The sequence below is a fragment of the Bombina bombina genome, chromosome 2 (genome assembly GCF_027579735.1).
Source record: "Bombina bombina isolate aBomBom1 chromosome 2, aBomBom1.pri, whole genome shotgun sequence".
Classification (NCBI taxonomy): Eukaryota; Metazoa; Chordata; class Amphibia; order Anura; family Bombinatoridae; genus Bombina; species Bombina bombina.
Window position 1 is genome coordinate 884,817,043 of NC_069500.1, and position 25,602 is coordinate 884,842,644.

General features: G+C 36.2%; 1 protein-coding gene across 1 annotated transcript in view; it reads left to right on the plus strand.

Annotated features, from left to right (window-relative positions):
* The first annotated feature begins 259 nt into the window (after positions 1 to 259).
* The window catches only part of SMU1 (SMU1 DNA replication regulator and spliceosomal factor), a 30,543-nt gene continuing 5,200 nt past the window's right edge, over positions 260 to 25,602 (plus strand). The window contains exons 1-10 of the mRNA XM_053703223.1: positions 260 to 374; positions 1,880 to 2,090; positions 2,751 to 2,903; positions 5,309 to 5,419; positions 8,227 to 8,355; positions 8,752 to 8,871; positions 10,777 to 10,893; positions 10,983 to 11,110; positions 13,944 to 14,070; positions 16,172 to 16,339. Of these exons, the coding sequence (XP_053559198.1) occupies positions 349 to 374; positions 1,880 to 2,090; positions 2,751 to 2,903; positions 5,309 to 5,419; positions 8,227 to 8,355; positions 8,752 to 8,871; positions 10,777 to 10,893; positions 10,983 to 11,110; positions 13,944 to 14,070; positions 16,172 to 16,339 (1,290 nt within the window). The 5' untranslated portion in view covers positions 260 to 348. The remainder of the gene's footprint in view (positions 375 to 1,879; positions 2,091 to 2,750; positions 2,904 to 5,308; positions 5,420 to 8,226; positions 8,356 to 8,751; positions 8,872 to 10,776; positions 10,894 to 10,982; positions 11,111 to 13,943; positions 14,071 to 16,171; positions 16,340 to 25,602) is intronic.

The following is a 25,602-nucleotide window of genomic DNA, read 5'->3' on the forward strand; positions in this document are numbered from 1 at the left end:
TATATATATATATATATATATATATATATATATATATATATATATATATATATATATATATATGCAAACAACAGATGTTGTGCAAAAGAGATTTTCAGGGACATTTCCAGGGACAAAAAAAAACCCAGGGACATACAACAAAATCCAGGGACTGTCCCTGGAAATCAGGGACTGTTGGCAACTATGATACACAAATAAATAATATGCACGTATAAACCGGAAGTACATTTTCAGCACTAGAGGAAGTACATTCGGCGCACCGGAAGTGACGTTTTTAGTTAGTCGGGAGTCGGAGTAAAGGCTACATTTTCAAGTGTTTAGTACGGTGCAGGACCTTAACCAGAAATAATGTCGATCGAAATCGAGTCTTCTGAGTAAGATACATTTTGGAATGTATGGCGGGTGGGAAACAATGCTTTAGAGGGTTATATCATTAGGTAGACATTTTTTTTTAAAGTGAGTTCAGGGGCGAATCTGTATCAGCCCCCCTGGCTGCAGGAGCTGGATACAGCACACTTACGGCAACCAGAGCATTAAATAAGCACTACCTTTAGTTAAAGGTATATCGGTCCTGTGCTTATTAGAAATTGATCATATAAGTACTAAAGATTTGTCTAATCTTACAACTTATTTACGTCGATTTAAACCATGTTACTGTGAACGCACACCAGGAATGTTGTGGTGTGTGATGTAAAAACATTAAGCTGATTTAACAATAGTTTATTTACAAAATAAGTTGGGGCTCAACAAATCCCATGTCCACCTACAACTGATGGCTACTAAAATGTCTTGGGGGGGGGGGGGAGAGTAATTTGTTTCAAATTTAGTAGTTGTGCATCAAAAAAAAAATGCATCCAGTAATTTTCAAATGCACCAGTCTTCTCACCTCCCTACTTTATACTCTTTTTCTGTAGTGTAATTATTAAAGTACATACCATATGTTGTGAGCATAATGTTAAATACTTTCTAATTATTATCATTTATCTCCCCATGGTTGCTTATCTAAATACATCCACAGCCTCACAATATTGCAAGTTTTTTTTCATTAGTTTTGGCAGCTAGAGCAAGAAAAACTCACTGCTATGCTAACATTCTATGGGACAAGTGGTACAGCATCTGAGTTGTCCACCCACCAGCACTAAAATGAAAAAAAAGGATTGTTAAACACTTTGAGATGGCAACATAAAATGATAAATTGTATATATAAATTAAGAAAACTCTTCAATATACTTTCATTATTTTATAGCCCCCTTTTCCTGTATTTTCATTCTAAAATTGTGAGCTTTTTAGTTCCTGTTAGAAATGAAAGTGCAGAACACTGATATATTCCACTCAGCCATTGGCTGCACACTCTAGTGACCTATTTATAACTGTTTCTAGTTGGCCATAACAGAGAAGGTATCATAAGTTACAACATGGCAGCTCCCATTGTTTTATAGACACTAAAACGTTACTTATTTTGTCAAACAACAACAATTTAAACAACTAATGAAACTTTAAATGTTGTTCTCAGACCAATCTTTTCTTTGACGGCATCATTTTATCTAGCATTTATTTAGTGTTTAATGTCCTTTTAACGGTTGGGATACCTAAAGGGATAGACTAAGAATATATATCTATAAAACAGCATTTGAACATGCTGATTTTTTTTTTTTTTTTAAATATGAGAAAATATTTAGTATCGGTTGTTTGTGTTTCTTATAACATTGGGGGCAACTAATGCAATATGATCAGTATCCTCTATTGGCATTTTGTAGACGTATACTGTTCTTGAACAAATCTTTTATTAAACTACTGTTCTTCAAATGGATAACATTATTTTCTGATTCTGCTAGAGGAGTATGTTATACTCATTTGTTTTTTTGTTTGTATTTTTTAGTGTTATACGTCTCATCATGCAGTATCTAAAAGAAAATAGCTTACACCGTACATTAGCCACTTTGCAAGAAGAGACTACCGTTTCTTTGAATACTGTGGACAGTATAGAAAGTTTTGTGGCTGATATTAACAGTGGGCATTGGGACACAGTGTTGCAAGCCATACAGTCACTGAAGCTTCCAGACAAAACACTCATTGACCTCTATGAACAGGTAAATATAAGCTTTGTAATAAATTCACTGTATTTAACATGTAAACTGAACCAATGCCAGTTCAATTATTCTGTTTGATTTTTGTATTTTTCTTTAAAGGGACAGTCTACACCAGAAATTTTTATTGTTTTAAAAGATAGATAATCCCTTTATTACCCATTCCCTAGTTTTGCATAACCAACACAGTTCTATTAATAAACTTTTAACCTCTGTGATAATCTTGTATCTAAGCCTCTGCAAACTGCCCCCTTATTTCAGTTCTTTTGACAGACTTGCATTTTAGCCAATCAGTGCTGGCTCATAGGAACTCCACGTGCATGAGCACAATGTTATATATATGACACACATTAACTAACACCCTCTAGTGGTGAAAAACTGTCAAAATGCCCTGAGAGAAGAGGCGGCCTTCAAGGGTTTAGAAATTAGCATAGGAACCTACTAGGTTTAGCTTTCAACTAAGAATACCAAGAGAGCAAAGCAACATTGGTGATAAAAGTAGATTGGAAAACTGTTTAAAATGACATGCCCTATCTGAGTCATGAAAGTTTATTTTGGACTAGAGTGTCCCTTTTAAGATCTGTAAGATTTTAATAACTGGCTTGCCTTACAACACAATGGAAGAAAAACTATGAATAATATGTTTGCATTTATTAATTACAGGTTGTTTTGGAACTGATTGAGCTTCGTGAATTGGGCGCAGCTAGATCCCTCCTCAGACAGACAGACCCGATGATCATGTTAAAACAGACACAACCTGAAAGATATATTCATCTGGAAAACCTTTTGGCCAGGTCTTACTTTGACCCTCGTGAGGTATGTTTGCTGGAATCGGAATCATTAATGTTGCATGCACAAATATTGAGTTACACGTTACAGTGAGGGGAAAAAGGTAATCAATTTATGTAGTCTATTTGTAGGTAATTATTACCTGAAAACTGATTGTCCCTTAAAGGGACATTAAACACGTTGAGCTTATAATTATATGTAGCAAAATATGTTTACAATTTTATTTTTGTATTTTTTAATTAAAGGGACATTCCTGTCAAAACTGAAATGGAGTTAGTTGATTTAGATCTTTGGATAGAAACATATCTACTTTATACATATTATGGCAAAAATGCTTCTATTATAAGTTATCACTGTTTTAGTGTTAGCATTTTTTTCTGAATGTGCATGTGAAGCTTAGCTAGATATTCTCAGTGCACCAGCAATTTGAAAACTGCAGCACCATAGGCTCTCTGAGCAAGTGCCGTTCTTAAAATGCTGGTGCATACTTAAGTACACCCTTGAAACAGTTGTAGCTTTTACTAGAAGCATTTTTGCTAATACATATACATTGCAAAAATGCTTCTATTCAAAACTGAAATGCACCAGCGGGCATTACAATTTTGTCTGCAATGTCCCTTTAAATGCATTCTTAAAATTGTGGGTTTTCCAATGCCTCATGAATTGGAAGTGTTAAAGGACCAGTCAACACAGTAGATTTGCATAATCAACAAATGCAAGATAACAAGACAATGCAATAACACTTAGTCTAAACTTCAAATGAGTAGTAGATTTTTTTTTTATTCTGACGATTTTAAAAGTTATGTCTTTTTCCACTCCCCCTGTACCATGTGACAGCCATCAGCCAATCACAAATGCATACACGTACCATGTGACAGCCATCAGCCATTCACAAATGCATACACACTTATTCTTGCACATGCTCAGTAGGAGCTGGTGACTCAAAAAGTTTAAATATAAAACTACTGTGCACATTTTGTTAATGGAAGTAAATTGGAAAGTTGTTTAAAATGGCATGCTCTGTCTGAATAATGAAAATTTTAATTTTGATTGAGTGTCCCTTTAACTCCAGACTTACCCATTTATAAAGGCCTCTAATTTCCTAAGAAACCTTGGTTAGAACTTTGCAACACCTAACTTTAGACTTTAATTTTTTCAATATTAAACAACTATCATTTTAAAAATACATCTGCAAATTATTCTTAGGTAAAACTTCACTTTGAATACATCATTATATAAAACATTTATTTAGTATTTAATGTCTCTTTAAAAATGTAAACTTGATATAAATCAATTACACCACTAGATGGGGTTGACACTTATAAAATGAGGCAACTTACAAACTGGTGTTACACAGATCACCACGACTGCATAACATCAGAATTAAGCAATATAAAATCTTTTGTTTTGGGGGCATTTCACTTTATCAATAGCCAATATATTTTTCATAATATCATGTGATCTACTTATGATAGTGACTATGTTTACACAATTACTTATCCTTTGTTACTAAAGCTGGTAGCTTCTACTGACTGCGTTACATGTTGCTGTCAATTCAATTTGCGCTCCTGATACAAAAACATTACATACAATGGCATAGAGATTTGATTTCTAAGCTTTGGAATTAATGTGCTATTGGTATGTATGAACCGTTTCATGGAGTTGCGGTGATACTCCCTTGATAGCTTGATGCCATTTTGGTTGTTCTTTTCAATAGAGATGACAGCTTTGTTATAACCTATGTTGCCAAAATAACGACGTTGCATTGTTTTAAACTCTTCAAACCTAAGGTGTAACTCTATATAAGATGAGAATTTTTTTTTGTTTTGTGCATTTATTTGTACCATTCTTTGTGTGTGTACCCGACATAGTAGTACGTATTAGTTGCTTTTAAGATCATATAATGTCCAGCCTTTTCACATTACACATATTATTGATAATTGAACAATTTCTAATTCTCAGCCTTGAGAAATAAGCAGGATGCATTTCAAGTTCTAACTCCGCTACATAGCTGTCCCTAATTGGCTTTATCAGACAACTGCAAAAAAAAATCAATTTTAACAGTGGCTCTTCCAAATAAGGCAAAATATGTGTGGAGTTTGGCTGTTGAAAAATAATTGCAGTTAAAAGGATAATTTGCTTTAAAAAATGTTACTACTTGGCTGATATGTTATTCTATAGCATAACGGAATTGTTGTGTAATTATGTTTACTGTCCACTTTAATAAATAGTATGGGAACACCTGACTTTATTTTGTGTGTAAATACAGGAAAAATAATTTTAAAATTGCAATTTTTTAAAAAAATTCGGGAAATAAAAGTTTTTAAAAATGTCCCATTTAAGCTTTTTTTTTTTTCCCAGCGTTTTTTGAAAGTGTTTGTTTATTTTTTTGCTTTGCATCTTAAGTTTATGATTATTTACTTTTCACATAGGCTTACCCCGATGGAAGCAGCAAAGAAAAAAGAAGAGCAGCAATCGCTCAGGCATTAGCTGGGGAAGTAAGCGTGGTACCGCCATCTCGTCTCATGGCATTGCTAGGACAGGTAACCTAATATTTCTTTTATTTATTAGTGATAGTAAAGGATGTACAGTTTAAATGCTGCTATGCATTCTTTACCCTGTAAGTAGGTAAAACGCTAGGGTTATTTTTATTTTTTAAATTCTTTAAAGAGACAGTCTTCAAAATGTTTGTCTAAAAAAGACAATAATCCCTTTAACCATTCCCCATTTATGCATAACCAACACTATTATATTAATATACATTTTACTGCTGATTACCATGTATCTAAGCATCTGCAAAGTGCCCCCTTATCTCAGTCCTATTTTACAGACTTGCATTTTAGCTAATTAGCTCATGAATAACTCCACAGGAGTGAGCACAGTGTTATCTATATGGAACACATGAACTAGCTATGTCTAACTGTGAAAAGCTATAAAAATGTACTGGGGAAAGGGCTGGCTTAGAAACAGGCAGACATTTAGAGGTTTTAAAGGTTATAAAGAATATTACTATAGCAATGTTGGTTGTGCAAAGCTAGGGAATGGGTAGAAAAGGTGTTGTGTATCTTTTTTTAAACAATAACAATTTTGGTGTACACTGTTCTTTTTAATGTAACATTTTTAACCAGGCATAAATAGAGAAGGGCACTACAAGGTGTGCTCTAGATAAAATCCCAAATTGTATTGCTACAAAATTAAAAGCCAGCAAAATGCAGAAAAGGGTTTCTAGGAGAGGAATTGTCTCTTTCCTCTCCTAGGCGGTAAGAGTGTTTGTATTGTAATATTTTATTTAAAAAATCTCATGCCACTTTTTCTGTCCATCTACCCCCTCCTTCATTTAGTTTGATTTAGAGCAGTGACGTATAGAGCAGCCCCACCTGCTCTATACTTTCTACTAAACGCATGCATTTGTCCTCTGTCAAGAAGACTGTCATGCAGCTCCTAATAACGAGCCCTGCGGCACGCCTTTACATTGGCTGTGGTGTGGCAGTGTCATGAAAGGGGGCCAGGCAGTGGGGGCAATAGTAGGGAATGCATTTTAATAACATAATGCTTAGAAAGATCTTAGATGGAAAAACATTGCATGCAAAAGCTGGAGTTACATTTTTATTTGTGTGTCTTATCATATAGGCTATCAGTTACTATAACTTTGTGCCTTTTAAAACAAAATGCGCCATGGCATTGTATCCTTAATTTGAAATAAAAATGTATAGGGTTTATAATAACAGACAATTTATTAGGACATACATGTCTAATTTTATAAAATACAATAACGTTACTGTGTATAACGAAAAAGGAAAAAAGTAAATATACTAATATTTCGATGCCGGCATCATATAAAATTATCTCGATATATAAAATCTACTGCACAAAATAGATTTGCAAACTCTAAACAAAAATTATATCTAACCTATTATATTAAAAGGTTAAAACCAGATTATGCTAAAATCTCATACAATGACAACAGTATTGTATGAGACTGTATGTATAGTTTACCTATACTGTTGTAATTGTATGAGATTTTAGCATAATCTGGTTTTAACCTTTTTATATAATAGATTAGATATAATTTTTGTTTAGAGTTTGCAAAGCTATTTTATGCTGTAGATTTTGTATATCAAGATAATTTTATATGATGCCGGCATCAATATATTAGTATATTTACCTTTTTTAGTTGTACACAGTAACGTTATTGTATTTTATAATATTAGACATGTATGTCCTAATAAATTGTCTGTTATGCTAACCCGTTTGGATGACTGATAACTATTTTAGGGTTAGCTTCGGGAGAGAGTCTCTTCTCGTAGTATTGTATCTCAGAATCTCTTTTATCATATTGTATCCTTAATTTAAAAGATATGTGATATTGTATCTTTGTAACTTTAGGATAGTGTGACCACCCACCAACAAATAAATGCCTTGTGTGCATATTAAAAACTGTTGTAGTGGTGGAGACACACTTTATTTAATTTGGATTCGATGTGTGCGGCTGAGCAGTAAAAAAAACATCTAATTGAAGCAAAAATGACCCTGTAGAAATGTATTTACGCCATGTTTAACTGCGCAGGCGCACATCTACATTGCCGCTTTAATAAAAAATGCTAGTACTTTAGTCCTCCCTCGTCAAGATTTGCTACCTAAATCTGCGCATGCTTCTTATGTAATCTAATTCCACACATTATTTTCAAACATGTGAAGTGTGGTTACGTAATTGTACTTATTATTATTATTATTATTATTCTTTATAAAGCGCCAACAGATTCCGCAGGGCTGTTCTTAAGTACAGAGATAAACGTACAACGGTGAGACATTACAATATCGGACAACATTTTACAAACAAATACAGGGGGTTTGAGGGCCCTAGCAAATCTCGAAGAGGGAGCAAATTTCGAAGGAATATGGCTCCTGAGCAAACGTCCCTGCTTTTCAACAAATGTTACTAAGAAAACAAAGAAATTGATAATAGTAGTAAATTATAATGTTGATTTAAAATCGCATGCTCTATCTGAATCATGAAAGAAAAATGTTGGGTTTCATATCCCTTTAACAAAGGGCAAAATAAAAAAAATGATACAAATAGACCAAAGAGCAACTCAGTTTAAACAACTTTAAAAACAATGAAGATGACATTTATACACTCATAAGACCAATCTTCTGCCAGAGCTGTTCTCATGCTATTTTATTTTCTCTTTAAATGTGTCTCCTTTACCACAATTCAATTCTCCGCCTGTACGAGAGAGCGGTCACAGATTGGTACTGCATTATTATATAAAATGCATTTTTACTCACTATACTTTCTTGGCCTGTTGTAAACGTTACTCGTGTTTTAATTTTTACTTTTCTTTTGCAGGCACTAAAATGGCAGCAGCATCAGGGTCTTCTGCCCCCTGGTATGACCATTGACTTGTTCCGAGGTAAAGCAGCTGTAAAAGACGTGGAGGAAGAGAAGTTTCCCACACAGCTGAGCAGGCATATTAAGGTGACTTGTCCTGCTTTTAGCTATTGGATTTGGCGGTAATAGTGTACAGAGTTATATAACTTTATTTTGTGTTTAGTTTGAATTATGGGGTTCACAGAAATACAAAATATGGAGGTATTGGCAACTCTGCACAAACCATGGCATGTTACAAATGTTATTCTTAGTTGTACAACTTTTGATTTTAAATTTATTAAAGAAACAAGAAATTATACAAAGTAAACAAGAAATTAAATTTATTTTTAATAGTCAAGTTGTAGACCCATTGTAGAAAATTTATTTTTTTACTTTCCAAGTAAAAGTAAAATGTTCCAGGAATCTTATTACATAAACTGATAATAAAAAAGGAGATTTCAATACAATTTTTAGATTTTTTTCTTTTTCTCCCATTCCCCTTAGTTTGGTCAAAAATCCCACGTAGAATGTGCCCGGTTTTCTCCAGATGGTCAATATTTAGTTACTGGGTCTGTGGATGGATTCATTGAAGTATGGAATTTCACTACAGGAAAAATAAGAAAGGTGAGTATACTTAGGCAATATTTGGTATTCTGTAATGTAAAATCAAAGAGTTCTAAAATCCACATTTGCCTGGGGTGATTGACAGCCCTACTCATGCGTTATTGGCGCTAGCGTGAGCAGGGGATGATATTGCACAGACGCTTGTCAAATACAAATATCATTAGTAAAAGGAAAAATACTGTAATTTTCAAAGTGGGAACCATTTAATGTTAGGAATTTTTTTTTGTATTTTTAGTAGTACATTGGAATCGCAACAACTTTAAAAATAAGGTGCAGCATCAAAAATTAAAAGCATAAATAAAAATATATGCATAAAATACAACAATGGTGACCTGAAAAAACACAAAGTCCATGAGATGAAGTGGAAAAGGATCCCAACAAAGTAAAACTTTGAAAAAAATTGAATGGCGCTGGAATTGAAAAGAGATTTCCAATCATAGACAGAAACGAACCAGAAATAAAGGTGCTATGTACTACTTACACCGGGTATAGGGTCGGATCTGTTCCACAATACAAGTCCCTTTCAGGGCTGGGCTTTATCCGTAATGTCTGTTGCGCTGTATTCACTAGCGTTTCTGCAGAGGTGTCTACAATGTATCCACAATTTCACGGTTGGTGAGAAATTTGGAAGTAAAACTGTTTGAGTGTTTAATAGCCGTGTTTTTACTTATATTGACTCTGTCTCACCATATTTATGCAGACAGGGGCATACCATTACAGATCTCATAAGAACAGACATTATTTATTTGCAACAAAAACACAGAGGCATATAGACCGTATATACATACATATATTCCTCATAATTGTGACATTAAAACTATCGACATATGGAGAAAGAACTTGAAGAAAAGGAATATAGAGTGATATATATACAGTGATCAGTACTACGTGATATATTAAGCAATTGAAATATATAAAAAGAACATGTGTTGGGCCGATATTGTGTTTACCCTTGGAAGACATTTAAAACATCCAAGGATAAAGTGATGCTATATGTGAATATTATAATAGTGGTCTATACTTTATTTTTGGGTTAATCAATATGTGAATATAAAAACTAAAAATATATTTGAAAGAAACAGTGAAAATTAATTCTGTTTGATTTAAATTTAATAAGAAGTTAGCAAAAAATTTGGTGATAATGTAAAAAATAGGGGGGGGTGAAAAATTATTTTTCTAAGAGCTACAACTAAAATAGCTAAAATTAATCAGTGACAGTTTTTGGATATATGTTATTTCTGGTTTGTTTCTGTCTTTGATTGGAAAATCGAATGGTGCTGGAATTGAAGAGAGATTTCCAAAGTCCATCCGTCTTCCAAAGTTTTCCTTTTTGGGATCATTTTCCACTTCATCTCATGGACTCTGTGTTTTTAAAGGTCATCATTGTTGTATTTTATGCATATATTTTTATTTGTGCTTTTTATTTTTGATGCTGCACCTTGTTTTTAAAGTTGTTGCGATTCCAATGTACTATTAAGATTTTTTCTAATGTATTTTTAACATTAAATGTTTCCCACTTTGAAAATTCTGTCATGTATTGCTATATAAGCTGTTTTTTCACAGCGCTACAGTAGTTTTTCTTTTTCTAAGGATATTTGTATTTGACCAGTCTTTTAGAGGAATAATGATCCTCTACTACACTGTTTTGCTTTTAGCAATTTTCTTTGCGCAGATATCTCACTTTTCTTTTATTTACAAACAGATGCTTTAGCAATGATAAATGCAGGCAGCTTTCTGCGATCTTGGGTGGATAGGAAGGGAACCTTGTCTGTCTGGGCTTTTTAAATGGGGCTAACAGAGCCTTAACCTATGCTTGTCCTGTTTATGGAATTTGCAAGGTAGTATAACCATCTAAATTGATCATTTTACTCAACTTTCCTTTATTTTTTGTTTATTTTCTTCTAGGATCTGAAGTATCAGGCTCAAGATAACTTTATGATGATGGACGATGCTGTGTTATGTATGTGCTTTAGCAGAGATACAGAGATGTTAGCTACAGGAGCACAAGATGGTAAAATAAAGGTAAAACAGTAGTTTTGTGAATATTCTAATTTTCTAGAATGACCATTCTCTCAACATTTTCATGTTAATAGCTTTGCATTTTTTTTTAGGTGTGGAAGATACAGAGTGGCCAGTGTTTGAGGAGGTATGAACGTGCTCACAGTAAGGGAGTCACATGCCTCAGCTTTTCAAAAGACAGCAGTCAGATCCTCAGTGCTTCCTTTGACCAGACCATCAGGTAAGATCGTCTCAGAGATCTGCAGGTTACAAATGCATATTGCAGGGATTGCCATGTTAAAGGGCCACTGAGCACAGTAGAATAGCATAATCAGTAAATGCATAATAAAAAGACAATGCAAAAGCACTTAGTTTGAATTTCAAATGAGTAGTAGATTTTTTCCTCACATATTTTAAAGGTAGTTCTATTCTCCCTCCCATTGCATCATGTGACGGCCATCAGCCAATCACAAAATGCATATATGTATATTCTGTAAATTATTGCACATGCTTAGTGGGTGCTGGTGCCTCAGAAAGTGTGCATATAAAAAGATTTGTGAATTTAAAGTTGTTTAAAATCTGAATCATGAAAGTTTAATTTTGAATTGAGTGTCCTTTTAATGCAGACATCCTCAAACTTGGCCCTCCAGTGGTTTTGGAACTACATTTCAAATGATGCTTAGCCAGCATATTAGCTGGCTGAGCATCATGGGAAATGTAATTCTAAAACCTCTGGAGGGCCAAGTTTGATGTCTGCAAATGTAATGATTAAAGGGACATTAAACTCAAAACATTTCTTTCATGATTCAGATAGTGGATACATTTTTTTTAAAAAAGTTTCCAATTTACTTCTATTATCATTTTTTTTTAGTTCTCATGCTATTTTTTGTTGAAGAGATACCTAGGTAGGTAGCGTGCACATGCCTGAAGCACTACAGGAAATAGTGCTGCCATCTAGTGCCCCTGCTAATGTATAACATTGTTGCAAAACTGCTGCTATATAGTGCTGCAGACACGTGCACACTCTTGAGCTTACATTTCTGCTGTTCCACAAAGGATAACAAGAAAACTAAGAAAATTTGATAATAGAAGTAAATTAGAAAGTTGTTAAAAATGTTATGTTCTATCTAAATCGTGGAAGAAACAAATTGTGTTTTATGTCCCTTTAATAGGCTATCAGTGTGATTCTGCATTTGGTTACATGCAAGGCATTAGTCATTTTATTTGCATGAGAAAAAGAATGGTTTATAGTTAAATTGTTAAGTTGTGTGTTTTTTTGTTGTTGTTTTTTTTTTTAAAGGCAATGGCAAGCAGGGTGTTTCAATCAGTTTTTGTTTTTTAAATAATAAATAGTAGATTTTTTTTTTTTTTTTAAGCAGATTTCCCCCCTCCAATAAAAAAAAACTGTCCAAAGAACATTATAACCCAGAGGTTATTGATCCTGAAATAAGGATTTATTTTTAATTACGTAGTAAGATGAACATAAACCAAACATGTTTCTTCCATGATTTAGATCATAACATTTTAAACAACTTATTTACTTCTGTTATCTAATTTGCTTCATTATCTTGGTATCCTTTGTTGAAGGAACAGAAATGCACTACTGGGAGCTAGCAGAACAAATTGGGCGAGCCAATGACAGAAGGCATATGTGCAGCCACCAATCAGCAGCAAACTCCCAGTAGTGCATTGCTGCTCCTTTCAGCAAAGGATACCAAGAGAATAAAGTAATAGAAGATAGTATTAGATAATAGAAGTCAATTTGAAAAGTTTGTTCTATCTGAATCGTGAGTAATTTTGACCTCACTGTCCCATTGTTACAATGCAATTGTATGTTTACAGAATCAACCCATTAACTAAGTTTTTCAAGAAGCTCATTGAATATCATTATTTTTTTTTTGGAGTGGGATAGATATGCACATGGATCTAAGGGACACTAAATATATTTCATGCACCTTCCTCTAATCATGGGTGATTAGATCATTTTGGAACCTAGGATACACTGCAGGTATTTAAAGGAGAGTTGCTGCACTTGTGCTCACAGGTCAAAGTGAAAGGCAGATTTCAACATGACGGCACCCATGACTAGAGGGAGGTGGGGAATAACCTCAATACTGTGCTTCTAAAATTTATTTTTGTGTTTAATGTCTCTTAAGTGTGTGGAAGGAGGGGCAATCAGTACAAGTTATTGATACCTATATTGTTATTGTTTTAGTTAAATATAAGGTGATTTATTTGTTTTCTCCTTCCAATAAAGTACAGCTGAAAAGTTGATCAAATATGAAAGATTAACCTATTGAATGGGAGATTAGAAAATCATGAAATCATTTGGAGGAGAACTATCTGAAAAGTTATTCTAAAAATGCAAATTCTTTGTAGAAAACGATCATTTTTACTGACTATTGATTTTTATCCCTTAAATGCTAACGACGGCTCCGATCCGTCGCAGAGTTTCCCACTCTGGTGCTAATGACGACTCAGAGCCGTTGCTAGCACTCTCCCATCTTAAGGGAGATCTGGGGGCTCCCACCCGCTTTTGCATGGTGTCACACGCAATGACGTGATGACATCGCCTCGCAACTTTATTAACAATTTACAATACAAAGTATAGGCAAAGGGGGCATGCTGCCTAACCTTTCCAATGGTCTAAGTCTTGGGGATATACATTTTTTTAAAATAAAAAACTTAAATCAGCTTAGTACCCAGGTGGGAAAGTGCTTAGCACTCAAAGGGTTGAATGGGGGAGTGCATATCTGTGGGATAGAAGCTCACTGGCTGATAAAGAAAACTCCTTTAGCTCTATTGGTGTTTCAAACAACAACAAATATTTTTTAATACAAATTGAAATGCTCCTTTTCATGTCTGTCGCAAGCCTATGTAACAGACTGTGTATAGTAATTGTATGTTACTAAAATTTGTGAGCTGCAGGATTCTTCAATAAAAGTGAATTTGTGTCATGCAATTAAGTGCGAAGAGGACTTACGTATGTAGCGTCTGTCACTGTGCAGTATATCTGTGTTTTTGCAATCTGCAATTACCTTTCAGCAATGTTAACAAGTTCTGTATTTTCACAGGATTCATGGCCTGAAATCTGGAAAGTCTCTAAAGGAATTTAGAGGCCATTCTTCATTTGTGAATGAAGCCACTTTTACACAGGACGGTCACTACATCATTAGCGCTTCATCCGATGGCACAGTTAAGGTATGGCGACACATTCCTTTTTAATTAGCTGATTTCTACTAAAGTGTTTTTAAAATTGACCTTTCACAATCGCCATTTTTTTTTTTTAACTAGATATTCAGTTTTGCCTCTGGGGGTGCATGTTGGCGCACTGCTCCTAAATGGCGCAACTTAGTTTTGCTACTAGAGCTTTCAGTTACTCTTAAAGTGACATACAATTAAAAAAGGCTGCAGGGTATCAATAGAGCAGTTTTTTCTATTTTTTATTCTTTTGTTTAGAGCTTCATAAAATAAATAAAAAAGTTCAGAAAGTGTTCTATGTGCCACTTGTATTAATGGATCAACAGTCGGCAATAACCGATTGCAGTGGGATATATTTGCTAATTTCATCAACTTGTTAGTAACCCCACCACAACATATACATATTCATTGTATTTTACTAATACATGGACACATGGTTGATGCGTGGATTCGATTATTAAAAGCAATGACTTTTACGATTTTTTACAAGTCATTATTACACTTATTCTAGGTAGAGAAAAAATGTGTATAAGTATCACCTGTGTATCATAGTTTGATCTTTTTGGTGACGCTATATGAATCTTGCCTTTATTAATACTCTTGAGATTTTTTTAAATCAGGAATTGGTTGAGAATTAAAGGGACATTAAACACATTTTTTTCTTTCACAATTCAGATAAAGCATGCAATTTTTAAGCAACTTTCCAATTTACTTCTATCTAATTTTTTTTGTTTTCTTGATATCCTTTGTTGAAAATGATTCCTAGGTACACCCAGGAGCTGCTGAATGGTGGCTGCACATATATACCTCCATATTATTGGCTCCCACAAATGTGTTTAGCTCACTCCTAGTAGTGCATTGCTGCTTCTTCAACATTACCAAGAGAATAAAGCATACTGGATAATAGAAATAAAATGCAAAGTTGTTTAAAACTCTGCAAATTATGAAAAAAAAATGTTTTGGTTTTGTTCTTTAAGTGTAACATTGCTTTTGGAAGTTTAGTGGGTAGCAGCACCTTTTTTAATTCTTATATTTTTGATAGCAGACATTAAATTTACAGCTGTAAATAAATATATTCAATACAAAAAATGTTAGGTTCTTCGGCTATATTTCCATTTTTAACGCTCCAAAAAGTGTGTTAATATTGAATTCATTTTATTATGAGCAATTTTGCAAGTTACCTGTTCTGTGCCCTCAATTTTAGATTTTTAGATTGAGATAATCTTTATTTAATTTTCTTCAAAATTCAGACAGGCCAAGAAGACTCGGTGGCCTTGTCATATTTATTTAGAAATAGACTGGTTCTAAATAAGTCGTTTAATTGTAACATTTTGGGCCACAATTGATGGGTTTCTTTTACACACCATGTGCAGGGATGGTAAACTAGATGTTCCTGTATTTGGATTATTTGGAAGCCGGTGCATCTCTGTAAGGTAGATTTGACAGAAGAGCTTTGTAGTCAATTGTGTTTTAAATTCTTATTTTTAGTTACTTAAAGGGACAGTCTCTAGACTCAATACTTATTCTTTATTACTTATTGTTACATACCAGACAAGCATCTTGCAACAGACTCCACATCTATAAGCTTGTAATAAGTACATGAAAATATGTTTGTTAGCCAAAAATGGTAGCCCAGCTCCGCCCAGTTAGCTGTTGTCCAGTTAGCTGTTTTCTTGTATGACAGTTTAGTAGTGCATGTTTAATATTTTTCAGTTGGCTATTTCAAATTGCACATGCACAAACCAGCATATTTAAGTACGAAAACGTATTTAAGTCAATTGTGAATGGAGAAACCTAACATACAAAAATATACACGCAATATGTGGACGGATCTTGGCGGCCTTTTTGGCTCTTAACAAATGACATTTAAATGTTTCCTGTACTTGTTATAAGCTTATAGAGGTGTTGCAGAAACCTTCTCTGTAATGTAACCATATGTGATAAAAAATTTACTTGCAGTAATCATTGGCAAAACTGTATTTTCACACCATTTTTTGTATTTGGTCTTGGGTAGGTCTTGTGTATGAGCTTCAGGCGAGGAGGTAAACATGAATAATACTTTTCTTGAGAGTGGTCAGAAATACACTTTTTTTTTTTCCAGGTATGGAATGTGAAGACAACGGAATGCTCCAACACTTTTAAATCACTTGGAAGCACAGCGGGGACAGATATCACAGTAAACAGTGTCATTCTCCTGCCTAAAAATCCAGAACATTTTGTTGTCTGTAACCGATCCAACACTGTGGTTATTATGAACATGCAAGGACAGGTAAGTATGTTCAGAAGTAAACATTTCCCCAGCACTCCTATAAAGCCTTTACTATTTAAAAGTGAGAGCAAAACAAATGAGTAAAACTGTAATTCTGTTGGTAAAATGATGTATTGTTTTGCAAGCACAGGACACACCCACTGAAAAGCCCCTTATGTTGAGAGTTAGAGACAGTAAAGGGACATTTGTTGTGTTGCTATAGTATCGTGTATCAGCCAAGTCTAAATGTTTTTTTTTTAAAAAAGCCATCCTTTTCTCTTGTAAGATGTATCGAGTCCACGGATTCATCCATACTTGTGGGATAGTCTCCTTCCTAACAGGAAGTGGCAAAGAGAGCACCCACATCAGAGCTGTCTATATAGCTCCTCCCTTAGCTCCGCCCCCCAGTCATTCTCTTTGCCTGCTTAACTGCTAGGAAGGGTAAAGTGAGTGTGGTGACAAAAATTTTACAAATTCGATACTTTTGCTTCTTCGGAGGCTATTTTTGGGAGAAAGGTTTTACACGCAGTGGTGCCTTCCGTTTAGGGTACCTGTCTTGTCCCTCCCTTCATCTGTGTCCTAAAGCTTTGGTATTGGTATCCCACAAGTATGGATGAATCCGTGGACTCGATACATCTTACAAGAGAAAACAGAATTTATGCTTACCTGATAAATTTCTTTCACTTGTGATGTATCGAGTCCACGGCCCGCCCTGTCTGTTTAAGACAGGTAGTATATTTTTATTTTAAAAACTTCACTCACCTCTACACCCTATGGTTTCTCCTTTTTCTTCCTAGCCTTCGGTCGAATGACTGGGGGGGCGGAGCTAAGGGAGGAGCTATATAGACAGCTCTGCTGTGGGTGCTTTCTTTGCCACTTCCTGTTAGGAAGGAGAATATCCCACACGTATGGATGAATCCGTGGACTCGATACATCACAAGAGAGAGAAATTTATCAGGTAAGCATAAATTCTGTTTTTACTGCAGCTACCATTTGCCTTATTTGGAGGATCCAATCAGGGATTTAGTCTGCAGGCAAGGCTGGCCATGGTCATATTAAAGTAAAATGCATTGTTTTTGCATTTATCTGATATATATATCCAATTAGGGAAAGATATTGTAGCCTTGAGAAGTCTGCACGGTGCATTTCAAGTCCTGGTAATTAGAAAATCCTCTAGTTTTAAGAGCTAAATTACATGAAAAGTGGGCAAAGTTAAACAAAAGTATATTGCAAAGTAGTTTCAATAGACATATCTAAACATTTTATATTAAAATTTCAACATGTTTACTTTTTTATATTACAAGAATAGCAGACAAAATTAAATAATGGAAGTGCACTACATTTTTTTTTTCATTTTTTTTATTCATGCATAATTAACCATTTTATAGAGGGTAACATTTTTGAGTTTAACGTCCCTTTAAAGTTCACAAACTACAAAACAAAGTTGCCTAAAGTGTAACTTTTTATTAAGCTGCTAGTCTGAGAACTAATTTTAGAAACTTCAAAAAGACCCAGTAGTGCATACATTTCATTTTTCCTGAGTATGTCTGTAGAAGGGGAGAATGATTCTGCCCAACTTCAGTTGTCATGTTAAAATGTGCCCTTCTGCCAGTATGTAGCGGGTATATGAGTAAAAAATACAATAATGTATTTTGGGTTAGTATGTGGCCCTTGTGAAATGTATTAAAAATACCTCTATGGTTCATATGCTGATATTTTTTTCTTGGGGAACCGGTGAACTGTTTAAAAACTAAAGGAAGACATTCCCGCTATAGAAAAAGCTTAAAGGGTGTTACGCAAACTTCCCAGACACGAAGATATAAGTAAATACTTTTTTTTCCTTGAATGGCAAAAAAAACAAACAGGTTAAAGTAAGACATCTAAAGAAGGTAAAGTGATATCTGATGTAAAGCTTGCATATACACCAATTACTACGAGTTCTAGAATATTCTCTTACATTCTACTCTGAAAATATCAAAATAAGTTTATTATGTAAAATAAAGTAGGCGTGTCTAACAAAACGTACATTTTGTGACATATGATATTAACATATTAAAAGTCCAGCAGAGCCTCTTGTTGGGAGTAGTTAAAAAGTAAATGGTTTATTAAATAAATAGTTTAAAACAACAGAAATAGGGTAATAAAATCCATTGCCATACAAAAACGTCTGAGCCACTGTATGGTTGCACTTTATAACTGTTTTGCTTCTACCTATGACAGTTACTCTGCTTACATATGTTGTAAATATTACTACTGCTCTATATCAACTAACTATCACATGTTAGCTTAATGACAGCTCTTTCTTAAAAAGGGGTGTAGTGTAGTGTTGTGATAATATAAGTTTACCCCAGATCCTAATAAGCTTTTACTTACCCTTGTGTCTGCTTTATAACTTGTGTGGGCACTGTATTCTCTTATAGATGATTGATAATATTTGTTTTTGCATTCTTTTTGGAAATTTGTCTCATGAGTGGTGGGAAACTTGTTCCTATAGATCTCTCTACTGAATATGCTAGCTATCTCTTTTACTTACAGTACCCCGCACCTTAATTATATGTAGTATTGTTCTCCCGTCTGGTCTTAGTAGGTGTTGATTACATGCTATATTGATAGCTTTTACTTATACTAACAGCGCTACATGATCTTTCCTGGTTTTACTATACTTGTGGTTAATGCAATAATGCTGTCTATAGCTTATGACCATGGGACCTCATATATATATCATAATTGTACACCCCGCAGCTTTTGATATGTTACAGAGTAGTGGGCATATATACAGATACCCCCCTATTGGGATATATCATTTGTTTAATTGTCTCACTAAAAGCTTCAGAGGTTCATGTCTTTCATTACTTTAGCATCACTAGTCAGTGGCCCAGCTTTTATACCATGACAGTTACACTATTATCAGCAGGCTATTTTACAAGACGTTGCATTATATATTGCATGCTGTTCGTACTACATTATTATTATTATTATTATTTATAGATTTATGTTGTTTATATATTCATATACTGCCGCTTCACCCTAACTAGTAAAGTGTATAGTTTATAAAACACTCATACCCATACTGTCAAACAATGTACACTGCTGAAGATATTAGGGTCTATTTAGCTCTATTCACTCTATCTCATTAATTGACAAGTTTAGGGGGTCCTTTTCAGTCTGCATAGAAATGATTGAAACTACCCAAAGTGCATCAGAGCTGTGTATTTATATCATAGACTCATTAGATATTCTATGCAGCCATATACCCTATAATATGTTTGTTATAGTTCAATGTTGATATAGATAAGTACATTTACGTGTGTATACCTTGGTATATTTACTCCTCCAAATATAATAGTACCCTAAAGACTAGGGCCTATGGGGGTGAGTTGATTTTGATCATATAGAAAGATCACTAAACTTAACTTTGTATTTTTATTTATATTCCGCATCGGTAGTATATCTTGACAGCTGATTCTAAGCCCCTAATTTTCTAACACATAGACTAAAACCACTAATATAGTAGCTTGAGTTACTCTTCTTTGATCTGGGGTGGAGCTTATATTACAGTCCATGCATGTCAGGAAATATAGGTACCTATTTTGCTTAGCCCCGCCCTAATTCTCCATACAACCTTAATAAAGTTAAGATAGCATACGCTTAGACATTTACAATGAGTAGCACGTTTCCCACACTTCTCTATATCTATAGACATAATTTGTTATATACTTGATTGAGCAGCCACACTAAGTAATATAATATATAATATACAGTATACCATTAACTCATCCCCCTATAAGTAATTTATTTAGGACACTAAATCTAGAGACCCCAAAGCTCCATCAGACCATTATTCTAACAGGCTCCACCCCCCCATCCCCCCCCACTTAGAGCGGCTCTGGCCCGCTGAAATTCCCTTCCCCCAAACAAAACCGTTATATTAACCCCCATTTTACCTCAACTTAGTTTAAATAGGCAAACTGTTATAAAAATCTCATGGTACATGGGGGCCCATTGTTAATTTCATTTACTCAAAGGTTATAAAAAGAGGTTGCGTTATTATATGTCCCAGTTTTCCACATCTTTCACTCTCAGGTTCCTGATACGACTCTATAGTGATCTTGCTATTCTGTACGCTTAAAGCCTATATCTATGTGTCTAGTAGACTAGATGTCTACCATGGTAATTTCACTGTCTTGAAGTTTTAGACCAAACTTATTCTCTATAAGAAAATTGTAAAGATGTACCCTTCACACTAAGATATGTATTTCGACATGTTTTCTGTATTTCTGGATGTAATTTTTGTTACCTCAATAAAAATATTATTAAAAAAAAAAACAAAAAAAAAAAAACAAAAAAAAACGTCTGAGCCGTTGCGGTCACTAGGACCGTAATCATAGACATAACAAGGTGTATCTGAGTACACAGTATAAAGGCTAAGAAACTACCTGATAGGTTAAAACCAAAATGATACCATATTAACCCCTTTATGCCCGGGTACAAGTGCTAAAGGCAAAGTTCAGATGTAAACACTTGCTTGAAAAAGGAAATCATGCGACCGTCAATGCGATCTCTTGTTTTCAATGCCCGGATCAGATCATGGGGGACTGCCTACGATGCTGGGCACGCCCCATTTGTATTTTCTATTGCCTAAACATAGGAGGGTGCAGGACACCACCAAAAGTAGGACGTTCTATTCTGTCTTAACGGCTTTAAAGACCAATGCTGTTAGGGCGACATGGAACAGCATGTAATCATAGTTAAACACAACATGGTACTAAGACACATTCCAAAATGCGGAGGGGGGGCTGTGTATAAGTTAAAATGATGGTAAATCCTGGCGTTTGTGAAACGCTAGGATTTACCATTTGATTCACCTCTCAGCCAAATAGCGTTCTGCCGTGGGCTTCCTTAGCAGCTCAGTGCAGCGAACGCTTGGAACAAAGAAAGGAGCTTTCAGCATGAAGTATTTTATACTTCATGAATGAACGTCCCCTTTACTTGTTCCAATGGTAAATGCGTTTCACAAACGCTAGGATTTTCTCCAACATAGGTGTGTCCGGTCCACGGCGTCATCCTTACTTGTGGGATATTCTCTTCCCCAACAGGAAATGGCAAAGAGCCCAGCAAAGCTGGTCACATGATCCCTCCTAGGCTCCGCCTTCCCCAGTCATTCTCTTTGCCGTTGCACAGGCAACATCTCCACGGAGATGGCTTAGAGTTTTTTGGTGTTTAAATGTAGTTTTATTCTTCAATCAAGAGTTTGTTATTTTAAAATAGTGCTGGTATGTACTATTTACTCTGAAACAGAAAATAGATGAAGATTTCTGTTTGTAAGAGGAAGATGATTTTAGCAACCGTTACTAAAATCGATGGCTGTTTCCACACAGGACTGTTGAGATGAAGTAACTTCAGTTGGGGGAAACAGTGTGCAGACTTTGCTGCTTGAAGTATGACACATTTCTAACAAGACTTGGTAATGCTGGAAGCTGTCATTTTCCCTATGGGATCCGGTAAGCCATTTTATTATTAAGAATAAAGGGCTTCACAAGGGCTTTAAAGACTGGTAGACATTTTTCTGGGCTAAAACGATTACTTTATAAGCAGTTTTAATAGTTTATAGCTTTGAGGAGTTATTTTAATCTTGGGAATTATGTTAAAAAAACGGCAGGCATTGTATTGGACACCTTTTTCACTGGGGGCCTTTTCTAATCATAGGCAGAGCCTCATTTTCGCGCCATTAATGCGCAGCTGTTTTTGGGAAGCAAGGCATGCAGATGCATGTGTGAGGAGCTCAGATACATAGAAAAAGCTTTCTGAAGGCGTCATTTGGTATCGTATTCCCCTCTGGGCTTGGTTGGGTCTCAGCAAAGCAGATACCAGGGACTGTATAGGGGTTAAATGTAAAAACGGCTCCGGTTCCGTTATTTTAAGGGTTAAAGCTTTCAAATTTGGTGTGCAATACTTTTAAGGCTTTAAGACACTGTGGTGAAATTTTGGTGAATTTTGAACAATTCCTTCATACTTTTTCACATATTCAGTAATAAAGTGTGTTCAGTTTAAAATTTAAAGTGACAGTAACGGTTTTATTTTAAAACGTTTTTTGTACTTTGTTATCAAGTTTATGCCTGTTTAACATGTCTGAACTATCAGATAGACTATGTTCTGTATGTGGGGAAGCCAAGGTTCCTTCTCATTTAAATAGATGTGATGTATGTGACAAACAATTTAGAGAAAATGATGCCCAAGATGATTCCTCAAGTGAGGGGAGTAAGCATGGTACTGCATCATCCCCTCCTGTGTCTATGCCAGTCTTGCCCACACAGGAGGCCCCTAGTACATCTAGTGCGCCAATACTTCTTACTATGCAACAATTAACGGCTGTAATGGATAATTCTATTAAAAACATTTTAGCCAAAATGCCCACTTATCAGCGTAAGCGCGACTGCTCTGTTTTAGATACTGAAGAGCATGAGGACGCTGATGATAATGGTTCTGACATGCCCTTACACCAGTCTGAAGGGGCCAGGGAGGTTTTGTCTGAGGGAGAAATTTCAGATTCAGGTAAAATTTCTCAACAAGCTGAACCTGATGTTATTACATTCAAATTTAAATTGGAACATCTCCGCGCTCTGCTTAAGGAGGTGTTATCTACTCTGGATGATTGTGACAATTTGGTCATTCCAGAGAAATTATGTAAGATGGACAAGTTCCTAGAGGTCCCGGTGCCCCCCGAAGCTTTTCCTATACCCAAGCGGGTGGCGGACATTGTAAACAAAGAATGGGAAAGGCCCGGCATTCCTTTTTGTCCCCTATATTTAAGAAATTGTTTCCTATGGTCGGCCCCAGAAAAGACTTATGGCAGACAGTCCCCAAGGTCGAGGGGGCGGTTTCTACTTTAAACAAACGCACTACTATCCCTATAGAAGATAGTTGTGCTTTCAAAGATCCTATGGATAAAAAATTAGAGGGTTTGCTTAAAAAGATGTTTGTTCAGCAAGGTTACCTTCTACAACCAATTTCATGCATTGTTCCTGTCACTACAGCAGCGTGTTTCTGGTTCGATGAACTAGAAAAGTCGCTCGATAAAGAATCTTCTTATGAGGAGATTATGGACAGAGTTCACGCTCTTAAATTGGCTAACTCTTTTACTTTAGACGCCACTTTGCAATTAGCTAGATTAGCGGCGAAAAATTCAGGGTTTGCTATTGTGGCGCGCAGAGCGCTTTGGCTAAAGTCTTGGTCAGCGGATGCGTCCTCCAAGAACAAATTGCTTAACATACCTTTCAAGGGGAAAACGCTGTTTGGCCCTGACTTGAAAGAGATTATTTCAGATATCACTGGGGGAAAGGGCCACGCCCTTCCTCAGGATAGGTCTTTTAAGGCTAAGAATAAACCAAATTTTCGTCCCTTTCGCAGAAACGGACCAGCCTCAAGTTCTACATCCTCTAAGCAAGAGGGTAATACTTCTCAAACCAAGCCAGCCTGGAGGCCAATGCAAGGCTGGAACAAAGGTAAGCAGGCCAAGAAACCTGCCACTGCTACCAAGACAGCATGAGATGTTGGCCCCCGATCCGGGACCGGATCTGGTGGGGGGCAGACTTTCTCTCTTCGCTCAGGCTTGGGCAAGAGATGTTCTGGATCCTTGGGCGCTAGAAATAGTCTCCCAAGGTTATCTTCTGGAATTCAAGGAGCTACCCCCAAGGGGAAGGTTCCACAGGTCTCAATTGTCTTCAGACCACATAAAAAGACAGGCATTCTTACATTGTGTAGAAGACCTGTTAAAAATGGGAGTGATTCATCCGGTTCCATTAGGAGAACAAGGGATGGGATTCTACTCCAATCTGTTCATAGTTCCCAAAAAAGAGGGAACATTCAGACCAATCTTAGATCTCAAGATCCTAAACAAATTTCTCAGGGTTCCATCGTTCAAAATGGAAACCATTCGGACAATTCTTCCTACCATCCAGGAAGGTCAATTGATGACCACGGTGGATTTAAAGGATGCGTATCTACATATTCCTATCCACAAGGAACATCATCGGTTCCTAAGGTTCGCCTTTCTGGACAAGCATTACCAGTTTGTGGCACTTCCATTCGGATTAGCCACTGCTCCAAGAATTTTCACCAAGGTACTAGGGTCCCTTCTAGCGGTGCTAAGACCAAGGGGCATTGCAGTAGTACCTTACTTGGACGACATACTGATTCAAGCGTCGTCTCTGCCTCAAGCAAAGGCTCATACGGACATTGTCCTGGCCTTTCTCAGATCTCACGGGTGGAAAGTGAACGTAGAAAAAAGTTCTCTATCCCCGTCAACAAGAGTTCCCTTCTTGGGAACAATAATAGACTCCTTAGAAATGAAGATTTTTCTGACAGAGGCCAGAAAATCAAAACTTCTAAGCTCTTGTCAAGTACTTCATTCTGTTCTTCGTCCTTCCATAGCGCAGTGCATGGAAGTAATAGGTTTGATGGTCGCGGCAATGGACATAGTTCCTTTTGCGCGAATTCATCTAAGACCATTACAACTGTGCATGCTCAGTCAGTGGAATGGGGATTATACAGACTTGTCTCCGACGATACAAGTAGATCAGAGGACCAGAGATTCACTCCGTTGGTGGCTGACCCTGGACAACCTGTCACAAGGGATGAGCTTCCGCAGACCAGAGTGGGTCATTGTCACGACCGACGCCAGTCTGGTGGGCTGGGGCGCGGTCTGGGAACCCCTGAAAGCTCAGGGTCTTTGGTCTCGGGAAGAATCTCTTCTCCCGATAAATATTCTGGAACTGAGAGCGATATTCAATGCTCTCAAGGCTTGGCCTCAGCTAGCAAAGGCCAAATTCATAAGGTTTCAATCAGACAACATGACGACTGTTGCGTATATCAACCATCAGGGGGGAACAAGAAGTTCCCTGGCGATGGAAGAAGTGACCAAAATAATTCTATGGGCGGAGAATCACTCCTGCCACTTGTCTGCAATCCACATCCCAGGAGTGGAAAATTGGGAAGCGGATTTTCTGAGTCGTCAGACATTTCATCCGGGGGAGTGGGAACTCCATCCGGAAATCTTTGCCCAAATAATTCAATTGTGGGGCATTCCAGACATGGATCTGATGGCGTCTCGTCAGAACTTCAAGGTTCCTTGCTACGGGTCCAGATCCAGGGATCCCAAGGCGACTCTAGTGGATGCACTAGTAGCACCTTGGACCTTCAACCTAGCTTATGTGTTCCCACCGTTTCCTCTCATTCCCAGGCTGGTAGCCAGGATCAAACAGGAGAGGGTATCGGTGATCTTGATA